Raw genomic sequence first — 18,025 nt, forward strand, 5'->3', positions numbered from 1 at the left:
AAAAAGCAGTTTTTTGTCAGTGGATCAGTTTGAAAACCTGCAGAGAGAAACTGTACAAACATTTAATATTGACAGTAAATGTTAACATGTTGCGATGCTGCTGCTGTTATTAACGACTTCCTGTTTCCAGGTCAGACGACGGCAGATACAAGATTCAACTGCAGTTATTGTTTCTCCCTGAAATCAGATTCTTTTAGATGATTAACGACCTAACGAGGAGCGTTTCTGGCGCTCCGACCTGCACTCGAACCGAATTAACGCCTTCTGAGCTCCACCGCTGCCTCAACACCACAGAAGAAGAAGAAGAAGAAGAAGAAGAAGAAGAAGGAGAATGGTGCGTTTGAAGCCGTTGGGAGCTGGCGAGGGATTTTCACACGAAGAAAACGGCGTTCAGCTGCAATTAGCGGCCGCACAAACCGCAGCGATACAGGCCTCTCTCTCTCTCTCTCTCTCTCTTCTTCTTCTCTGTCTGTCTGGATGTCTCTCGCCCGCTCTCTCTCCTGGCGAGGTGGCCCCTAATCAGAGATGCGATTTGTTCATTAGGAGATTACAAACGAGGCCGCGGCGTTGACACGAGGGGCCGCGATTAGCGCTCGCTAATTGCCTGATTTGCTTGTCGGAGGACTCAACACACAACGCCACCCTTTCTGCCGCCGCGTCCCCCTCGCCGGATCAGCCGCCGCCGCCGCCGCCGCCGCCACTGCCGCTCTGACACGAGCCAAGCTTGTTTGTGACAAATTAAGAGCAGATTCAGGTTGCTCTCCTCGCCGTCTTCTTCTCTTATTCCTTTAAAACGCCGCTGCCAACGCTCCAATCAAAGGGCTCGGGGGAAGAAAAAAAAAAAAGAGGGAAAAGACTTTGAAAAGGAAGAGAGAGAGGCAGGAAGTGGACGAACAGAGGGAGGGGAGGAGGCGGTCAAACAGGAGCGAGCGGCGGAGGGAGTGGCGGTGAAATCCCTTCCTTCTCCTTCTCCTCCTAATGATCTGGTTGGAGGACCTGGGAGAGCCCCTCGCTCTAATTGATGTCAAGTGTGTGATTTCACTGTTAATCAAGGCCGACGCATCAAACACAGAGAGAGAGAGAGAGAGAGAGAGAGAGAGAGAGAGAGAGAGAGAGAGAGAGAGAGAGAGAGAGAGGACGTCTCACCTGTTTGATGGGGATCGCTCGCCCGCTGCCGATGCTGTCGGCTCGAGCCTCCAGGCCTTTCTTGTCCTTGTCCGGCTCGCTGGCCTTCCTCGACTGAGAAGACAAGAAGAGACGAGGTTAAAAAAAAAATAAAAAAAACTGTTATTATTAAACCTGATAAACAGTTTGACTCCACAACACATGAGGCTGAAACTGATGTTTACATAAAAACAACCACCAGCTGCTGCTATGGATGAGTTATTACCAAGCGGCAACATCCGAGGCTGTAAGATGAAGCCAAAATCACCTGGAAAGGCAAATCCATGATTGGCTATTAATTATGTAATTTGGGATCTGATGTGCATATAGAGAACACCTAAAAACTATGAGAACAGCCTTTGACATAGTTTATGTAATTCTTTAGAAAGTTTCTCTCCCTTCCCTTGTTACTGGGTTGCAGTTGGGCGGGGCTAAACTAGGGAATTTATTACGTAATAAATACCTGCCCAATCATATTTAAGAGAAAGATGATTGACGTGGCTATCTGGCTGAGCTGACTTCACAACACTTACTCTCATCTCCCTCATGAGAAAACAATGCAGTGCACTTTTCTTTGCTTTTAGCTAGAATGAGAATTCACATTAGTCTGATATGGTTTGAAAGTTACTGTGTTAAGCTAACTAGCAGACTTGGGTACACCATCCAAATCTGTATTTATCACTGAGTGGATAAGTCGCTCAAAAGTGTAGCATAGCAATGCTAATGCTAACCGTTTCATGTAAGTGAATGAAAGATGCTAAAACGATTAGCGCCATATTCCAGGAGTTATAGTTCAATAAAAACACAGTTTCAGGTGGTCTAACCTGTTTTGTTAGTTAGTGGATTATTCAAACTTTCAACCAAGTAGAGTCCATTTGATAGATTTGATAGTTAATAGCAAAATGTTTAAGCTAATGCTAACCGTTTCATGTAAGTGAATGGAAGATGCTAAAACGATTAGCATCATACTCTGGGAGGTATAGTTAAATAAAAACACAGATTTGGGTGGTCTAACCTGTTTTGCTAGTTAGTGGATTAGTCAAGCTTTCTAACCAAGTAGAGTCCATTTGATAGATTTGGTATTTTATTCCATATCAGTAAAACGTTTTAGTGAATGAATAGAAAATAAAACGGTACTTGAGCTGAAAGTGAGCTGTCAATCAAACGTGATCTGGACACGCCCACACAGTCCTGAGAAATGCTTTGAGCAGCCAAATGAGCTGTTTGTGAGTTTTCTAATAGTTATGAATGTTTATTCAGATGTTTGTGGATGCTTAATGAGACACTCAACTTTGATATCATATATGCATTTTTATGATTTAAAGTCACGTTTCCAGAGACTTTAACAGGTAGAAATCTGGTGTCATTTAGTGACTGATCTGGAGGTCAAGAATGAACAATAACTGAGCAAACTGCTGATCAAGATGATGTGAAATGAGTAAAAAAGTTTATTAACAGTTTACAGGTTTTATGTTTTGTAGTTTTGTCTACAGCTTCTGTCAGTTTTGATGATATTGTCCTTTCAAAATAAGAGCAGGTGTTTATCCTTTAATGAATAACAGGATTTTGGGAAAAACATCATTCTGTGTGACATGTTTCCTGTGATCGATTAAACTCACGGTGAAGAGGTTGGAGCGGCGTTTGGACTGCTTGCGGACCGGCGTGGGCGTGTTGGTGGTCTGCGGTACGTCGATGCGGAGCTCCTTCTGGCTGGTGCTGGGCGTGGACGGCACCGAGGACGAGTAGTCGCTCAGACTGCCGCCGCCGTTACTCGTCTAGAAAGGAAAAAGGTTGAACATGAAAATAAAAAACAGGAGTGAAACACGGATATGTGAAAGTGTGAAAAGTTTCCTGGTGGTTTCTGAGGTGTGGGATGTCTCATCAGTGTAACGGGTGTCTCCTGGCGCAGGGCGAGGAGGCGGAGAACACTCGACAGTAATCAGTGAGAGTTAAAGATGCACAGAGGGCTGTTTGGTGGAGGCGGCGGGAAGATAAACACGGCTCTCAGGGGGGGAGACGCGGCGGCGCTGCTCAGACACGCTGAGCGATGACTTTTTAATGAGAAATCGATGGAGGATTGAAGGATGAGGATCGAAGAGCTTAACGGCCTGAAGCTCCGGTAACACGAGGAGAGGAAGTGTGTGTGTGTGAGTGAGTGTGTGTGTGTGTGTGTGAGTGTGTGTGTGTGTGTGTTGAACGTACAGTAATAACATGTATTTATGCATTCAGGCTTCTTCTCAACGGATGTGTTTCTTCAATTTCATCAATTAGGGATTTTTTCTTATACTATAGTAAACGACTCTTGTGTTTGGATGTTTGTTTTAACAGTTTTACACCCAAAATTATAAAAAAATAAATAATTATTGATGATTATTAAACGTTTATTCTTCCTTGTGGCAAAAATAGTTTGACAAAATCTTAACTTTGAGGCCATTTTATGAACTTTTTCAGGAGTTTTCATCTGAATGTCACATCTCCATCACCAGAGTAAAGAGATAAAGGAGTTTGGACAGTTGCTGAAGGTCATGAGATTCAGCTGAAAGCTCCAGAAACAGCTACTAAATGGACCTTGAGTTAAGAGTTTGTCTGAATTGGTTAAATGCGACTTTCAAAGTCTTGATCTTAGAAACAGCAGCTGACAAAACAATCTCAACACAAGGTCCGTTTAGTAGCTGTTCTGGAGCTTTCTATCTTCTCACATGGTCTTCATCAGCAGATGGAGTTTATCCAGCTGTTGTTGATTCACAGATGTTCAGATCTCTGTTATTTCTCAGCACTTTAAAGAACATCTCATCTATGTTTTTAATAAAAACAACTGGACAAACACCAATGATGAAGATCAAGTGTTATGACTGAAAGCACTCTGATATAAAGACTCAATAATAATAATAATAATAATAATAATAATAATAATAATAATAATAATAATATCTTCATTTATAAAGAACTTCTCAAAACAAGTTACAAGGTGCTTCATAAAATAGGCCAACAATGAATAAAATATTATAATAAAATGATAAAATACAACAAGCGATAATAAAATCAATAAAAAGTGAGATTAAAATGGCTAAAAGATCTAAAATTAAAAATTTTAACAGAATATCATCAAGTCAGATTATATAAACTGTTTAAACTTTGTATTTACACTGTATTTACTACTATTTATCTTTTTTGCAGCGTAATTATGTCCATATAACAATTTGAAGGGTCATCGAGGAACAAAGAACATGAATCAAAGTCCTAAAACATTCATAATATCTTTTATATTTATGTGTGTGTGTGTGTGTGTGTGTGTGTGTGTGTGTGTGTGTGTGTGTGCATGCGTGACCTCTGACCTGGCTGATGTGGACGGCCGACACTTGCGTCGCGCAGACAGACGAGTGACTGGGTGAGTTGGGGAGCGACTTGCACGGCCCGATGGACAACTGCTGCTTCTTCCTGGTGGCGACGATCTTCTGAGCCACTGAAACACGTCACATGACACACAAACACACAATTAATACAAAACTCTGACACATCATCAGCCTTTTAAATGTGTTGAACTTGTTAGCAAACAGTTGCTTATTTCCACATCCAGCAACATGTATAACGTCAATAATGTCTTGTGGGGTTCCTCAGGGTTCTAGTCTTGATCCTTTATAGCTTCAATCTGGTCAAAGATGCTTTAAATTATGTGTTTAGTCCAATTTTTTGACATATTATCAGCTTATAAAGTAGTTTTGGCTAACATGTTAGCAAATGATTCCCCATCCAGCAGTTATGGAGCAACATTATCATTCATGTGGAGTCGTGTTTCTGTCCAATATTCACTCTCTTTTAGCTCTGTTTTTGTTCTCCACCAACTCCTGAGGGAAATATCTGGCTCTGTAGCTGCTAAACGCTCCACTATGTTCACCAGCTAGTCTACAGCTAACTGTGTCTGTTAGCAGGTAGTGTACAGCTGCTTTTTACAGCTTTTACTCTGAAAACGACGCTATGAGACACAGAGTGAACCAGAACAGTAAAAGTTGCAGCCGGACAGATAAACAATGAGCTGATTTCCACCTCTGTAAATCAGATTATTCTTTCCAAAATCCTAACCTGTAAACAAACTTGATATAAATATATGGAAACACTCGCACAGGTTAATGGCTAACATGTGCAAGTACAGTGTTCATGACATCTAAAAAATAACTGTGATGACTTCAAAATAAAAGGAGCCAAACTTCACTCCACACTTATTTCAATCAGCAGTATTATTATATTAACTTCTGAGAGCAACTATAATGTAAAAATGCTGTAAAATCATCTGCATTTGTTGTTTTTTTACAGCGTTCAAAAGACTGAAAGTTTAATCTGAGAAGAAAAAAATCTTCCAGTTCATTGATTACAACGATCAATCAGAGGAGAAATACATCACATGATTGGATCCTGTTTGAAACTTCACTTTAACTCTGATTTCACACCTTTGATTCGGTTTTTGTTTTCCAAATATCATCCGATGACTCTGTTGGAGTCTTTTACCCATAATTCCTGCTGATGTTTCTATGAAGTTCAGGTCTCAACACAATCCAGCTGATCAATACCTCAAATCACTGCAGAGACAATTAGCAAAGATCCCGACTCGCTTTCCTCTGATTGGCTGTGTGTATATGTGTGTGTGTGTGTGTGTGTGTGTGTGTGTGTGTGTGTGTGTGTGTTTGTGTGTGTGAGAGATGGGGGGGTCTCATTGATTGGACCTTTTTGCTCCTGCTCCGACCGTCTCCATCCTCCCCTTCAGTCTAATAATGGGAGAATAATCACTGCAGCTGATAGATGAGTGTGTGTGTGTGTGTGTGTGTGTGTGTGTGTGTGTGTCGGAGGGCGTCCTCGGCTCTCCAGCAGGACGGATGAATCACAGAATGAGGAGGCTGGCGGGGCGGCCGAGCTCAGCGTTATTAGGACTGATGGACTTCCACCAACTGTTGGACGGTTTCTAGTCTCAGATTTTATTTGTTTTTCGCCCAAAAAAAAAAATAAAATAAAATAAAATCACACGTTTTTATTCTCAGAGAGCTTTACAGTCTGTAGATGAACGACACGATCGATCAATGTTCACGTTTATTATATATCAGGATAAATATCTGAGGACGTCGGCTGCTCAGAGAGACGTGTGAGGTTTATATGAGGCTGTTTTAAGACACGCATTTGGTTTCCAGCAGGTTATTTCAGGTGGTTTGATGTCAAAAAACGTAATTATAAGTTTGTTTTTTTCTCTCACAAACAAACCAATAGACGGAAAATTGTTAAAGACCAAAAACTGAACATTTTATCAAATTTAAATCCTTCTTTCTTTTGAATCTTACGTTTATCTTTCAACATCTGCAACTAAAAACCTGAAGATGTAAATGTATCTGACATCATATGAAGCTGATCAATCAGTCTTTGGCAGAGTATAGACATCCAGCTGCTACAGATCAGTTTTCTATTGATCTCTGCTGATGAGAGCGAGCCAGTAAAGATCCAGTCCGAGTAGAGAGACGAGAGATATTTTAGAGGAACAGGAGCCAAATCCAAACTAGCGTCAGCTGTCCGTTTGTCGTTTTCAAACCTTTTAATTCATGTGAGGTTAAAAATTCAACTGAATTAGTGAGAAACGAGATGCAGAAAAAGTAAAGTTGTCAGCTTCCACTAAAGGTCAAAGGTCAAAGTGTCACCAGCCTTCATGAACAACAGATTTATGTGCGAGCAGGTGAAAGCGACGACGTGTTTGACCAGTCGACTGCCGGAGTGGAGAGAGTTAAGACTTTAGTGACTCCATTATCTCTGTTCCAATAAACACAGGCCTGTTTCATGCGCTCACAGATGAAGCCATTGTTTTAATTGGGCTCGTTAAAGCCCCCCGGCTTCGTTAATGAGGAGCCAGTCGTAAACATTTACCTCCAGGTGACACGGGGGCCGAGCCAAGGGCAGGCGGAGAGAGAGGAGAAGAAGAAGAAGAAGAAGAGGAAGAAGAGGAAGAAGAGGAAGAAGAGGAAGAAGAGGAAGAAGAGGAAGAAGCTCTGAGGAGAGAAACTCTGAACAAAAACAGATCTGATCAAACAGCTGACAGCGAAGTCAGATCATTGATTAAAGCTCAACCAGGAAACACGTTGCAGGAAATTGATTATGGAGTTTATATAAAAGTTTTTCAGATGTAGTTGTGCTCGACGAGTTCTTCTTAAAATTTGGAAATAATGAGATTATTCATATATTTACACTAGAGAACAAACTACACATCAGCAGTCAAACCTTATCAATATTATAACAGAAGAGCTTACAGCTCTCTTTATAATAAAACCATCTCTTCAAGATCACTCTGATGGGATCCACTTTATTGTTCCACTGCAGCAAAATTTTAAAAATGTAGTTTCGCAGGTCAAAGTCTTAAAATAAAACTACATTTTGTTTCACCTGTTGTAAAATATCTGCATGTCTTTGATAAAATGGTTCAATAAATACTTTACATCTGCGTAACTTCTCAACTTTGAGCTGTTTGAGTTTCTTAAAGTGATCAGATTCAACATTAACTTCTAAAATCATCTTTATTTTGGGCCTTTTGTCGCTTATTTTAAAGAGATTAATGTACATTTATCTGTTTATTGTAAAGTGTTATTGTGCCACTTTAAGACTTTATTCTACCTTTAATGTATAATTATTGTGTTTTGTTGTGTATGATGTCTTATTTCCATTTTATGTAAATTTAATGGAGAGTAAAGTCTGAATCTGAATCCTTCAGTTTATCTTCAATAAAGCGTTTAAAGTCATGACTTCTGCACTGCAATTAACGTTTTTTGTAATAAGGAATAAATACGTTCATTATGTTCTTGATTATCTTAATTGTTTGGTCTTTAAAATATCAGAAAAAAAGTTTTTTTTCTTGAAGCCCAATGTGACATCTTAAAATTCCTCATTTAGACCGACCGAAACTTCAAAACAAATAGATGTTCAGTTTATTATCATATTAGACAAAAAAAAGCAGCAAATTCTCACATTTTTGAAGCTGGAAGGAGGAATATTTTTGCTTTTTTTTAAAAAATGAACACACAGCACTAATTCCATCAGTACAACAGTCATGTTATACTTATTTTAACAGAAATACTTGTGTTTTATCCACCTATTAATTCATTTTTCCCTCTACATTTCCGTTTTTTCCTGATCAGTGTTAAGTGGCCGTTGATGAAAACCAACACTTCCTTTACTTGTATTCACAGCAGCTTGATATCAGTTGGTAGAAACAGAAAAGTGAAAGAAATGGAATTAACTGGTGAATGAAAACAGTGTTTCTGTTATTTCTGAGTCTGTATTAACTGGTTCTCTCTGCGTCTGAAAGTCCCTGCACACTATTTGAGTATTTACGGTAATGTACTAATCATTTAAGGTCTAATTGATTAACCTAATAAACATTATCTGGGTATATAGTGGTTACGCAGTGGTTTGAAGGTTGTTGGTTTGAATCCCGGACCAGCTGGGAAACTCTCAAAGAATAAAGATCAAAGTAAACCGAAGCCGCCTTCTGATTGGACGGAGCCTCTCACATACATGTCAGCGCGTCCGTCCTGCACCTGGCAGGCTGTATTTTACGTTAAGTGTTAAGAACAGTTATGATAAGGCTGTGCTAAATATTTAAACTGCACGGTTAATGCAATTTAACTTTATCCATCAATCTCAGTTCTGCTCTGAGAAGCTGCCATTTCTTCTAATGGAAACGTCTCCCCTTTGATCAGATTTATGGCGGGGCTGCACCAGCGGGCCAGACATAAAGGTGGGTGGGTGGCGAGGTGGTGGCGGGTGGCGAGGTGAGGGGGGGGAGGTTGTGAAGCTGACTCTGCAGTGTTTCACTCTTCACACCTTAAAGTCAAACACTGGAGCTACAGACGGCTGCTGAAACAGATCAGCGTTCGTCTTTCAGTCGATCGATAAAAAGAGCAAAACTTTTAGTTTAGTTTAGTTATGAATCACCAACTGAATTAATCAATAATGGAAATAAATTAAATAATAACCGTCTGGAATAAATCACTTTATCTGAAATTCTAGTAGATCCAAAAGTTTCTAAATATACCGAGAATGAATGAACATATTTTAGGAAAAATGAAAAATGATGCACAAAACAAGAATTATAATGTTTCCATTGTTTGATTGAATGATGCAGCCATAAACAACATATATTAATATTTTATCTTTTAGAGGGAATTTTTAAGGGTAAAGGTGCAGATGTGAAATTTATGAGTAATTTAATAAAGACAGAAATGTTGTCAAACACAAAAACTAACACATATAAACCAGAAGGAGGCGCTAGAATAAAGTAAAATGTGTTAAATATCTGCATATTACAACCTGTTAATATTTTGCACCTCTTGTCTTTGTTTGAGCGTTAAAGTTTATTATCAGCGGTTAAAGTAGTTTGACAAAATAATCTAAACTTTAGTTTCATTTATTAGCGTTTTTACTGATGAAGATCCAATATTTTGACAGCAAATTCACATCAAACCTGAATCTGAGTTTAAAATTAGTATTTATTTAATTTTCAAATGTTTTTTAAAATGTATCATATTACATTATTTTGTCTGTTTGAGTCTAACGCTGCGTTCACGTCATATCAGAGTTACTGTAATTATGAGTTTTAGACTTGTTACTAGCATCATGTAAACCTCCAAACTGTTAAACTGTGACTTTTCATAAAGCTGCAACAAAAGTGAGCTGAAGTGTAAAATGTATTTAAACACAAATTTAATGTATATAATGTAATCTTATCAATGCACAGTATTTTAAACCCTCATACAAGCTTCCTGAAACCACCTGAACTGTTTCACCTGCCTGCAGGTTTAGTTTACTGTAAATGTTTGTATTTATTTATGTTCACAAACCTTCTGTTAATTAGTGTGAGAACATTTCTATAAGTGTGTGAGAGCGTTTATATTTGTGTGTTTTTATGTTTGTATGTGTGTGTGTGTGTGTGTGTGAATATTTACATACTGTGAGTGTTTTTTAGTGTATTTGTGAACATTTATGAGTGATAGTGCGAGAGTGTGGTCATCTCAGCTCGTTAGCGTGCACTAACGAAGCGCCCTGCTTCTGCACTCTGACACAGATTAGAGAGAAGAAGAAGAGAGAGTAGTGTGTGTGTGTGTGTGTGTGTGTTAGTGTGTGTGTGTTGGGGGGTTCATGTCGCTGTAATTAGGCTAATTAAATTAGCGCGCTGATGGACGAGGGACCACAGTGCTGTCACCCCCCCCCCACTCCTCCCCCCCCCCCATCCCTCACACAGAGGTCACTCCTCCCGACTGGACGAGGCTTCACTTCCCATTACAGCAAATTACATGTTAAACACACACACACACACACACACACACACACACACACACACACACACACACACACACACACACACACACACACACACACACACTGAGTCACAGCCTAAAACAAAGAGAATGACTGGAGCAGATAAAGATATAAACATAGTCGACCTCCTGAACTCTTTAAATGTCTCTTTGGTCACAGAAGCTGTAAATGATCAGTCGGATCTACGACCACCGACCGGACGTTTCAACACCTTTCTCTCATCATTTTCCTCTTTTTAATCTAAGAAAGAACTAAATGTGTTTCCACCTGGTGTTAACATGTCATCCTAAATATAAAGAATAACTAAAGTTTACAGAAAAACAAACAAAAAGTCAGAATATTTTACTTTTCATGGTTTTCTAAACCATCACTGACTTGTACTGAAACAGAAGAGATACAGTATTTTCTATATGATTTACACAACCTCCATTGATCAGAGTTTAATATCAATGATTGTTATTGAATCATTATTATCAGGATCAGCAGCTGGATTCACTTTATTACTGACTGTTTTCATACTGATACAATAACAGAATATCATTAAATGTATCACACTGATAACAGTTAATTATCAGAGAGGTATAACAGTAAATAAATTACACTAGAAATTAAACCATCAATCAATTAATTGATCATTTAATCAACAGAAGATTAATGAGCAACAATTTAAATATTTAAGCAGATGTTTCAACTACTGTTTTTAAGCAAAAATGCCAAAAATTCACTGGATCCAGTTTCAATAATGTGATAATTTCTGGTTTTCTTGGACTCATCTGACAGTTAATGGATAATATTTGGATTTTAGACAAAAACTGATGTTTAAATAGTTGCTTTAAACAACTGTGACGGTCAAACCTGCAGAACCATCGAGGATGTTTTCAGGTCTAATATACTCAGTAAGAGAAGTAAAACTAATTCATTCTGAACATTTTATTAACAAGAAAACTGAATATATTTGTATTTTAGACTGTTGGTCAGATAAAACATGTATTTGAACCTTTGTGATGGACTTTATTATGTGTTTATTATATGTTTTATTTTATGATGATTAAAATGATAAAATAGATGTATCGTATATGGATTACAGCCCAAGTTAAAACATGTATCGTGTTGTTTCACTAATGGTTTTAAATAAAGTTTTCATGTTTAAACTAAAGTGATTAACTCCCATCATGCACTTGTTTTTCTTGGCTACACAAACACTTGATCTCAGATGAGAACAGAAACATCAGTCTCTTTACATCAACGACACGCTGCATGTAAACGCCGCGAGGAAGGACACGACTCCTCCTCCTCCTCCTCCTCCTCCTCTTCCTCTTCTTCCCCCTGACACACAAAAAAACTGTCACGACGACGACGACGAGTAGGCCAATTATTTTTAACGCTAAATGTTGTGGTCACTCATGCAACTCATCCTCTCTCTCTCTCTCTCTCTCTCTCTCTCTTTGTGCAGCCGCTATAACTCATCAAAACCTTTATTACATTTACGACGCTCGCCACACACACACACACACACACACACACACACACACACACACACACACACACACACACACAAACCAATCATGTCAAATTAGTGCGAATCAGCGTTTCTTCACCGGGAGCCTCTGCTTGTCGCCGTGACGATCCAGCTGATTATGAAGCTGAATATGAGCGCTGTAATTAAAGCCCCGCCCCCCCCCCCCCCCCCCCCCCCCCCCCCCCCAACCTGACCCGACCCGCCGCCATCAATCCAGGAAACAGAGCAAAGGTCACGGAAACACGCATGTGGGATCGATACACACGTTCATGAACTCTCGCTTCATTCATAGATTCACCGTCGACAAGCACGAGAATCTGACAGAGAAGAAGAAGAAAGAAATACTGACAGAGAAGAAGAACGCAAAGAACTGCATTCACTACTTCAGTAGAAGTACTTCAAGGAGTTATTGTATCTACACATGTATTATAATGTCGTATTATTCATGTAATGTGTATTTTGATGGTTTATTTATATTGTTGTCTAGTTTAATCTTTAACAAAGATTCATATTTTATAAACTGTTCATATATTTTGTGTGTAAAATCTTAATTTGAACAATAACTCCAGCTGTCAGATGAGACATAGAGGAGTAAAAAGTGAAATATTTGCCTCTGAAATGTGGAGGAGGAGAAGTACGAGTGGCTGAAAATGGAGCAATAATAATAATAATAATAATAATAATAATAATAATAATAATAATAATATGTAGATTACAGCCAGCTGAATCCTCCTCCTCTCCCTACAAGCATGTAGAAGAAGTCCTCTCTAGATCCAGTGTTTGTCCCTTCTGGGCTACTGTAGAAACATGGCGGCCTCCGTGGATATAAAGGTTCATTCTAAGGCAACGAAAACACAATAATTCTTATTTCCAGGTGATTATAAACTAATTAAAACATACTATATATTATATTATATTATATTTCTGTCCTGCTAGATGCAGTAAATTCTACACACTGGTCCTTTCAGTAAAGTACAAGTACTTCAAACGTGTACTGAAGTACTGCAAACACATAAATACATGTATATTATTATTATTATTATATAAATGATATCAGCTGTACTGTGACGCCCACAGCTCAGATCAATAATTTACTAAAACACAAACAGATTCTGTACGAACACACAGTGACTCTGCAGATCAGCTGACTGCAGCTGTGTGTGTGTGTGTGTGTGTGTGTGTGTGTGTGATGATGCGATGCTTCTGACCAATTAGAGGACGGCGAGTGTTTTAAGTGGCTGAGGGCCGAGAGCCGAGCGGCGTCATTACTGAAGTCCTCGCCGCAAATTAAGGTCACGCTAAGAAATAATTAAAGACAGAGAGAGAGAGAGAGAGAGTGTGTGTGTGTGTGTGTGTGTGTGTGTGTGTGTGTGTATGTGTGTGTGTGTGGAGGCAGACACTCACACCATGTACCCAAAAAATAACAAAGACAAACACAAAACACACAAACTGTTATTCACTGACACACACTTTCAGTTACAGTAACACACACACACACCACTTATCAATATACACACACACACACACACACACTGAGATACACACACAGACAGAAACTGCTTCCACACACACTTATACTGTAGAAATACATTGTCACGCACACACACACACACACACACACACACTGAGATACACACACTGCCACATACACGTGTATATAATATATATACAATATTACACACACACACACATGTAAATACATGATGACACACACAAAAATGTCACACACACAGATACACAACACTACATGTTACAAACACACAAATACTGTTGATACACACAGTCTCAAACACACACAAATACACACTATAACACACATGTTGTATGTACTTACACAATATGTCACACACACACACACACATTTGTATGTACACACCTGCCAACAAAATCGCACTGAGAGACCAACACAACCAGACACACACCTACGCTAAAAAATCATACTGAGACACACACACACACACACACACACACACACACACACACAGAGCTGCAGGCTGCTGTCGTGTTTCGGGCGTCGACAGAAAACATTAAACTCATCGTTCTGCTGGATGATTAAAAAACTGATTAATTTGGTATAATGACGAGAAAAACACAAGGAGACAGTGTCAGAGACAATAACGCACACACACACACACACACACACACACACACACACACACACACACACACACACACGGAGGAATAATTAAGAGGATAATAAGGCAGCGTTTAGTGTGGAGAGCTTCCTCCTGGGCCTCACACACACACACACACACACACACACACACACACACACACACACACACACACACACACACACACACACACACACACACACGCAGCTTTCATTCATGTTTCCAGCATTTTTACATCAGCTGTTCTTCTTCTGTGGTTTCCTGGCTGCCGTCGTTCTCCTCATATAATAATAATAAAATAAATAAAAATAATTCATCACTACGTCTCAGGATTCAGAGATATTTGACAGACTGATTGACGGCGGTGGAAATAATCACTTCCTGTGCTGAGTGTTTGTTGTCTGTGTTCCTGCGCTGCCCCCTTCAGGACAAACTGAGCAACAACAACTGACATATTTACACTAAAACAAACTGTTTACCTTCTTTCTGGCTTAAATACTTTAATATAATAATCATCCAAACCAACAGTGAACTGATCTAATAACAAATATGTGATTATTTAGTCATTTGCAGGTATTTAAAGGTGATTTTTTAGGACATTTTGGTGCAAATTATGAGAAAAAAACTGAAATAATTGTTACATTGATTTAGTTAAAGTTGGTGATTTGCACAATTTCAAGAAGTAGACTCTTCAGTCTTTAAAAGACAGAAAAATACTCCATCTATGTGTCTATCTATGTAATTTAGTACAAATTATTAACAAATTAGACTCAAATATTTGCCTTTTTTTTCTTGACAAATACTCGACTAATCAATTAACAGTTGCCGTTCTGCTGCAACATGAGATCAAATCCACTCAGACTGTAAACGAGCTCTGCTTTCTGGTGATTAGTGATGTTTAATTAACGAGAGATAAAGAGAGAGAGAGCTGGTTTCTAACGTGACGACAGCTTCGACTCCTCGTTCTTCTGTATCAACGGTTAAAGTATCAGGTCGAGGTTTCAGCAGCAGCAGCAGCAGCAGCAGTGAGGGTGAAACTCAGGTGGATGCAGACGGAGCCAGAGGCCGACAGACTCGCCGCAGCTCTGCTAATTAACCGCCGTGTCCGTGTCATCCATTTCTCTCTAATTACAGCCGTTAACCCTGCGCCTGCCGAGCGGCCGCTTCATTAACGTCTCCGCTGACTCTCCTCTTATTAATCTGCTCTCAGACGGTAAAAAATGAGCCGCCGGCTTTTACTGTTTGCAAAGATACTTCGGTTCCACCACGGAATAAAAACACCTCTCTGCTGCAGCTTTCTGTCATGGTCTTCTTCTCCTGCTCTCATGTTGCCTTCAGGTAAAGATAAAGTTCCTGTTTTGACCTTTGACCTTCTTGTTGTCATGAAGGAAAGCTTTAAAATGTCACAAATCTCATCGGTTTCATTTCTGGTAACAATCAGTGTTTATTTTCTCGTTTTTTGGGTAAAATTAATTGTTTATTTACTGTAAACGTGTGTTTACAGGCAGCTGATTTATTTTAGAAGCTTCTGTCTTACAGATTTGAACTGTATCAGTGATGGAAGATGTTTCTCTAACTGGTTTAAACTCTGCAAGACCTTCAACAACAGGAAGTGCATTACCGTATATGACTCTTGATAGATTGGGGATCATGTTTGGTACTAATATATATTTTAACGCTGCATGAAAACAGGTGAATCTGGTTTATTATACATGTGACAGGAGGGACTGGTATATTAAGGCAGAATCACTTTTAGATATATGTGCAGAAAGAAGGATGGATGGAAGACAAACTTCCCAGAAAAGTAGCTGTTTTGCAGACAAAAAGGAAATTCACAGCTCATCTTCAACTACAGCTGGCTGACTGTCTTGCTTTTTCACTGCAGTGCAATGGATGAAAACCCATCCTGCTTTTGCACAAACAGTATATGAAGGTGAATTTAAACTCAAGAATATGTAAAGAACTAATAAACCCTTTTCACACATGCACCACAACCCTGAAGTTATCCAGACGTCACCCGACAAAGAACGCAAATGTCCGAATCAGTCAGGCTGGACATTAAACAGACTTTACCTACGAGATCCAGAGCACTACGTCTGTGTGATGTCCCGTCATGTGTGCATACAGCAGGTGAATTAACAGCGAGCGAGTTGATGACGCTGAATTACAACCTGCAGCGTACTTCCTGTGTCTCGTCCTGAACCCCTCGCCTAAACCAAACAGAGTATTTCCTGCTGTGGCTACACAGACGTGGAGTTTAATCACAATTTAAATCACAACTGGAATATCAGAGAGAACATTTTAAATGAGAGATTCTCCTCGAGTCGATCAGCTCTAGTAGACGTTTGGAGTTTAATGTTTCTGGACGAGATGGGAAACGTCAGACAGGTGCAGAGCGAAGCGGCAAAGACGGTCTAAACTCTCCGACTCTCTCTATTAGGACTGAAACTGACGATTATTATCTATCAACTGTTTTCTTGATTAATCGATTAGTTGTTTGGTTCATAAATTGTCAGAAAATGGTGAAAAATGTCCAATCTGACGTCCTAAAACTCAAAGATCTTCAGTTTACTGTCAATAGAGACTAAAGAAAGCAGAAAATATTCACATTTAAGAAAATAGAATCAGAGAATTTGGACATTTTATCTTTAAAAAGTGACTCAAAACAATTAATCAATTATCAAAACAGCTGCTGATTCATTTAGTAGTTGGTAACTAATCGATAAATCAGCTCTACTCAGTCTATCATCCTGATCAATAAACTCATTTGTTACTCTGGACGTATAAATCAGTGTTTTCTCGTTGAACTCAAGGTCAGACATCGTGACGAATCCACTTCCTTCATTTCATCACGACTCTCCGACAACACGGACGCGGCGTGTCCGGGTCAGTCGGGACCTCCTCGTCCTCTTCCTCACCTTCCTCCTCCTCCTCTTAATGTCTGACTCTTTTATTAATCCCATTGGGGAATCGTCTCTTTTTGCAGCTCCCTGCCTTCCTCCCATCGCTGTGATAAAACTTAATTGCTGTTCGGTTTGAGCTAAATAGCTGAGCGGGTCCATTTAATTCCTAATTGATGTGTGATTAAGAGCGGCCGAATGGCTGCGGCCGAGGAATGTCACCTTCCCAGAGGACCGGACTCTTGTTTCTGACCACAGACGGGGACTCTGGCGAGGGTTCTTACCGTCCTGGAAGACTCGCTCCACGTTCAGGCCGTAGGTGGCGCAGGTTTCATAGTAGGTGCAGCGTTTGAGGTCATTGGAGAGTTTTCTGGCCCGGCTGTCGTCGATCACCCGAGGGTTGGCCGAGCTGATGGCGTCTGGGAGGCAGAAGGAAGAGAAACAACTCAGAGATGTTTTACACACAGAAACAGCTGTTTATAACCTCTATGTATTCACTTTAATCATCCTCTTCTTCTTCTTCTTTTGTGTCACATTTTTGTTTTGTCACGTTGTATTTCTCCAAAAAACACAAGTTCACCAGTAAAAAGGAAACTCAGATCAGCTTCTTCAGTAAATCTTCTGCTTTTGTTTCTTTGTTTTGTTTTTTAAAAAGACAAATAAATGTGATTGACACATAAACCTCCAGCTGTAACTGTCTGACTTCACAGTCTGAGTGAACGTTGTGGAAGTTTGTTTCATTATTAAAAGAAAGTAAACTTGAACCTCATTCAGCACAAAAACAGCAATAAAAATCAAGAATATGATATGATATCATGATATCAGGTTATTTGTTTTAGAGAAGGTGTTTTATCAGATTATTCTTCAGGCTCTCTGATTAACAAGAGAAGTTGTTGGAACTTCAGGTGGTTATTTGGCGCCATCAGCTGGTTAAAATGTGTAAATGCTGGTTTTGTCTCCACAGACAGATTCAGACCTGATAAACA

General features: G+C 39.4%; 1 protein-coding gene across 3 annotated transcripts in view; it reads right to left on the reverse strand.

Moving 5' to 3' along the window:
* agap1 (ArfGAP with GTPase domain, ankyrin repeat and PH domain 1) overlaps window positions 1-18,025 on the reverse strand; it is a 183,051-nt gene that overhangs the window by 71,633 nt on the left and 93,393 nt on the right. For all 3 annotated transcript variants that reach the window (XM_042404430.1, XM_042404431.1, XM_042404429.1), the window contains 4 exons: window positions 17,324-17,458; window positions 4,500-4,627; window positions 2,784-2,939; window positions 1,147-1,239 (listed from right to left, as the gene is read on the reverse strand). In XM_042404430.1, coding sequence (XP_042260364.1) covers window positions 1,147-1,239; window positions 2,784-2,939; window positions 4,500-4,627; window positions 17,324-17,458 — 512 coding nt within the window. The remainder of the gene's footprint in view (window positions 1-1,146; window positions 1,240-2,783; window positions 2,940-4,499; window positions 4,628-17,323; window positions 17,459-18,025) is intronic.

This window comes from Thunnus maccoyii, chromosome 24 (assembly GCF_910596095.1).
Source record: "Thunnus maccoyii chromosome 24, fThuMac1.1, whole genome shotgun sequence".
In the NCBI taxonomy this organism is placed as follows: domain Eukaryota; kingdom Metazoa; phylum Chordata; class Actinopteri; order Scombriformes; family Scombridae; genus Thunnus; species Thunnus maccoyii.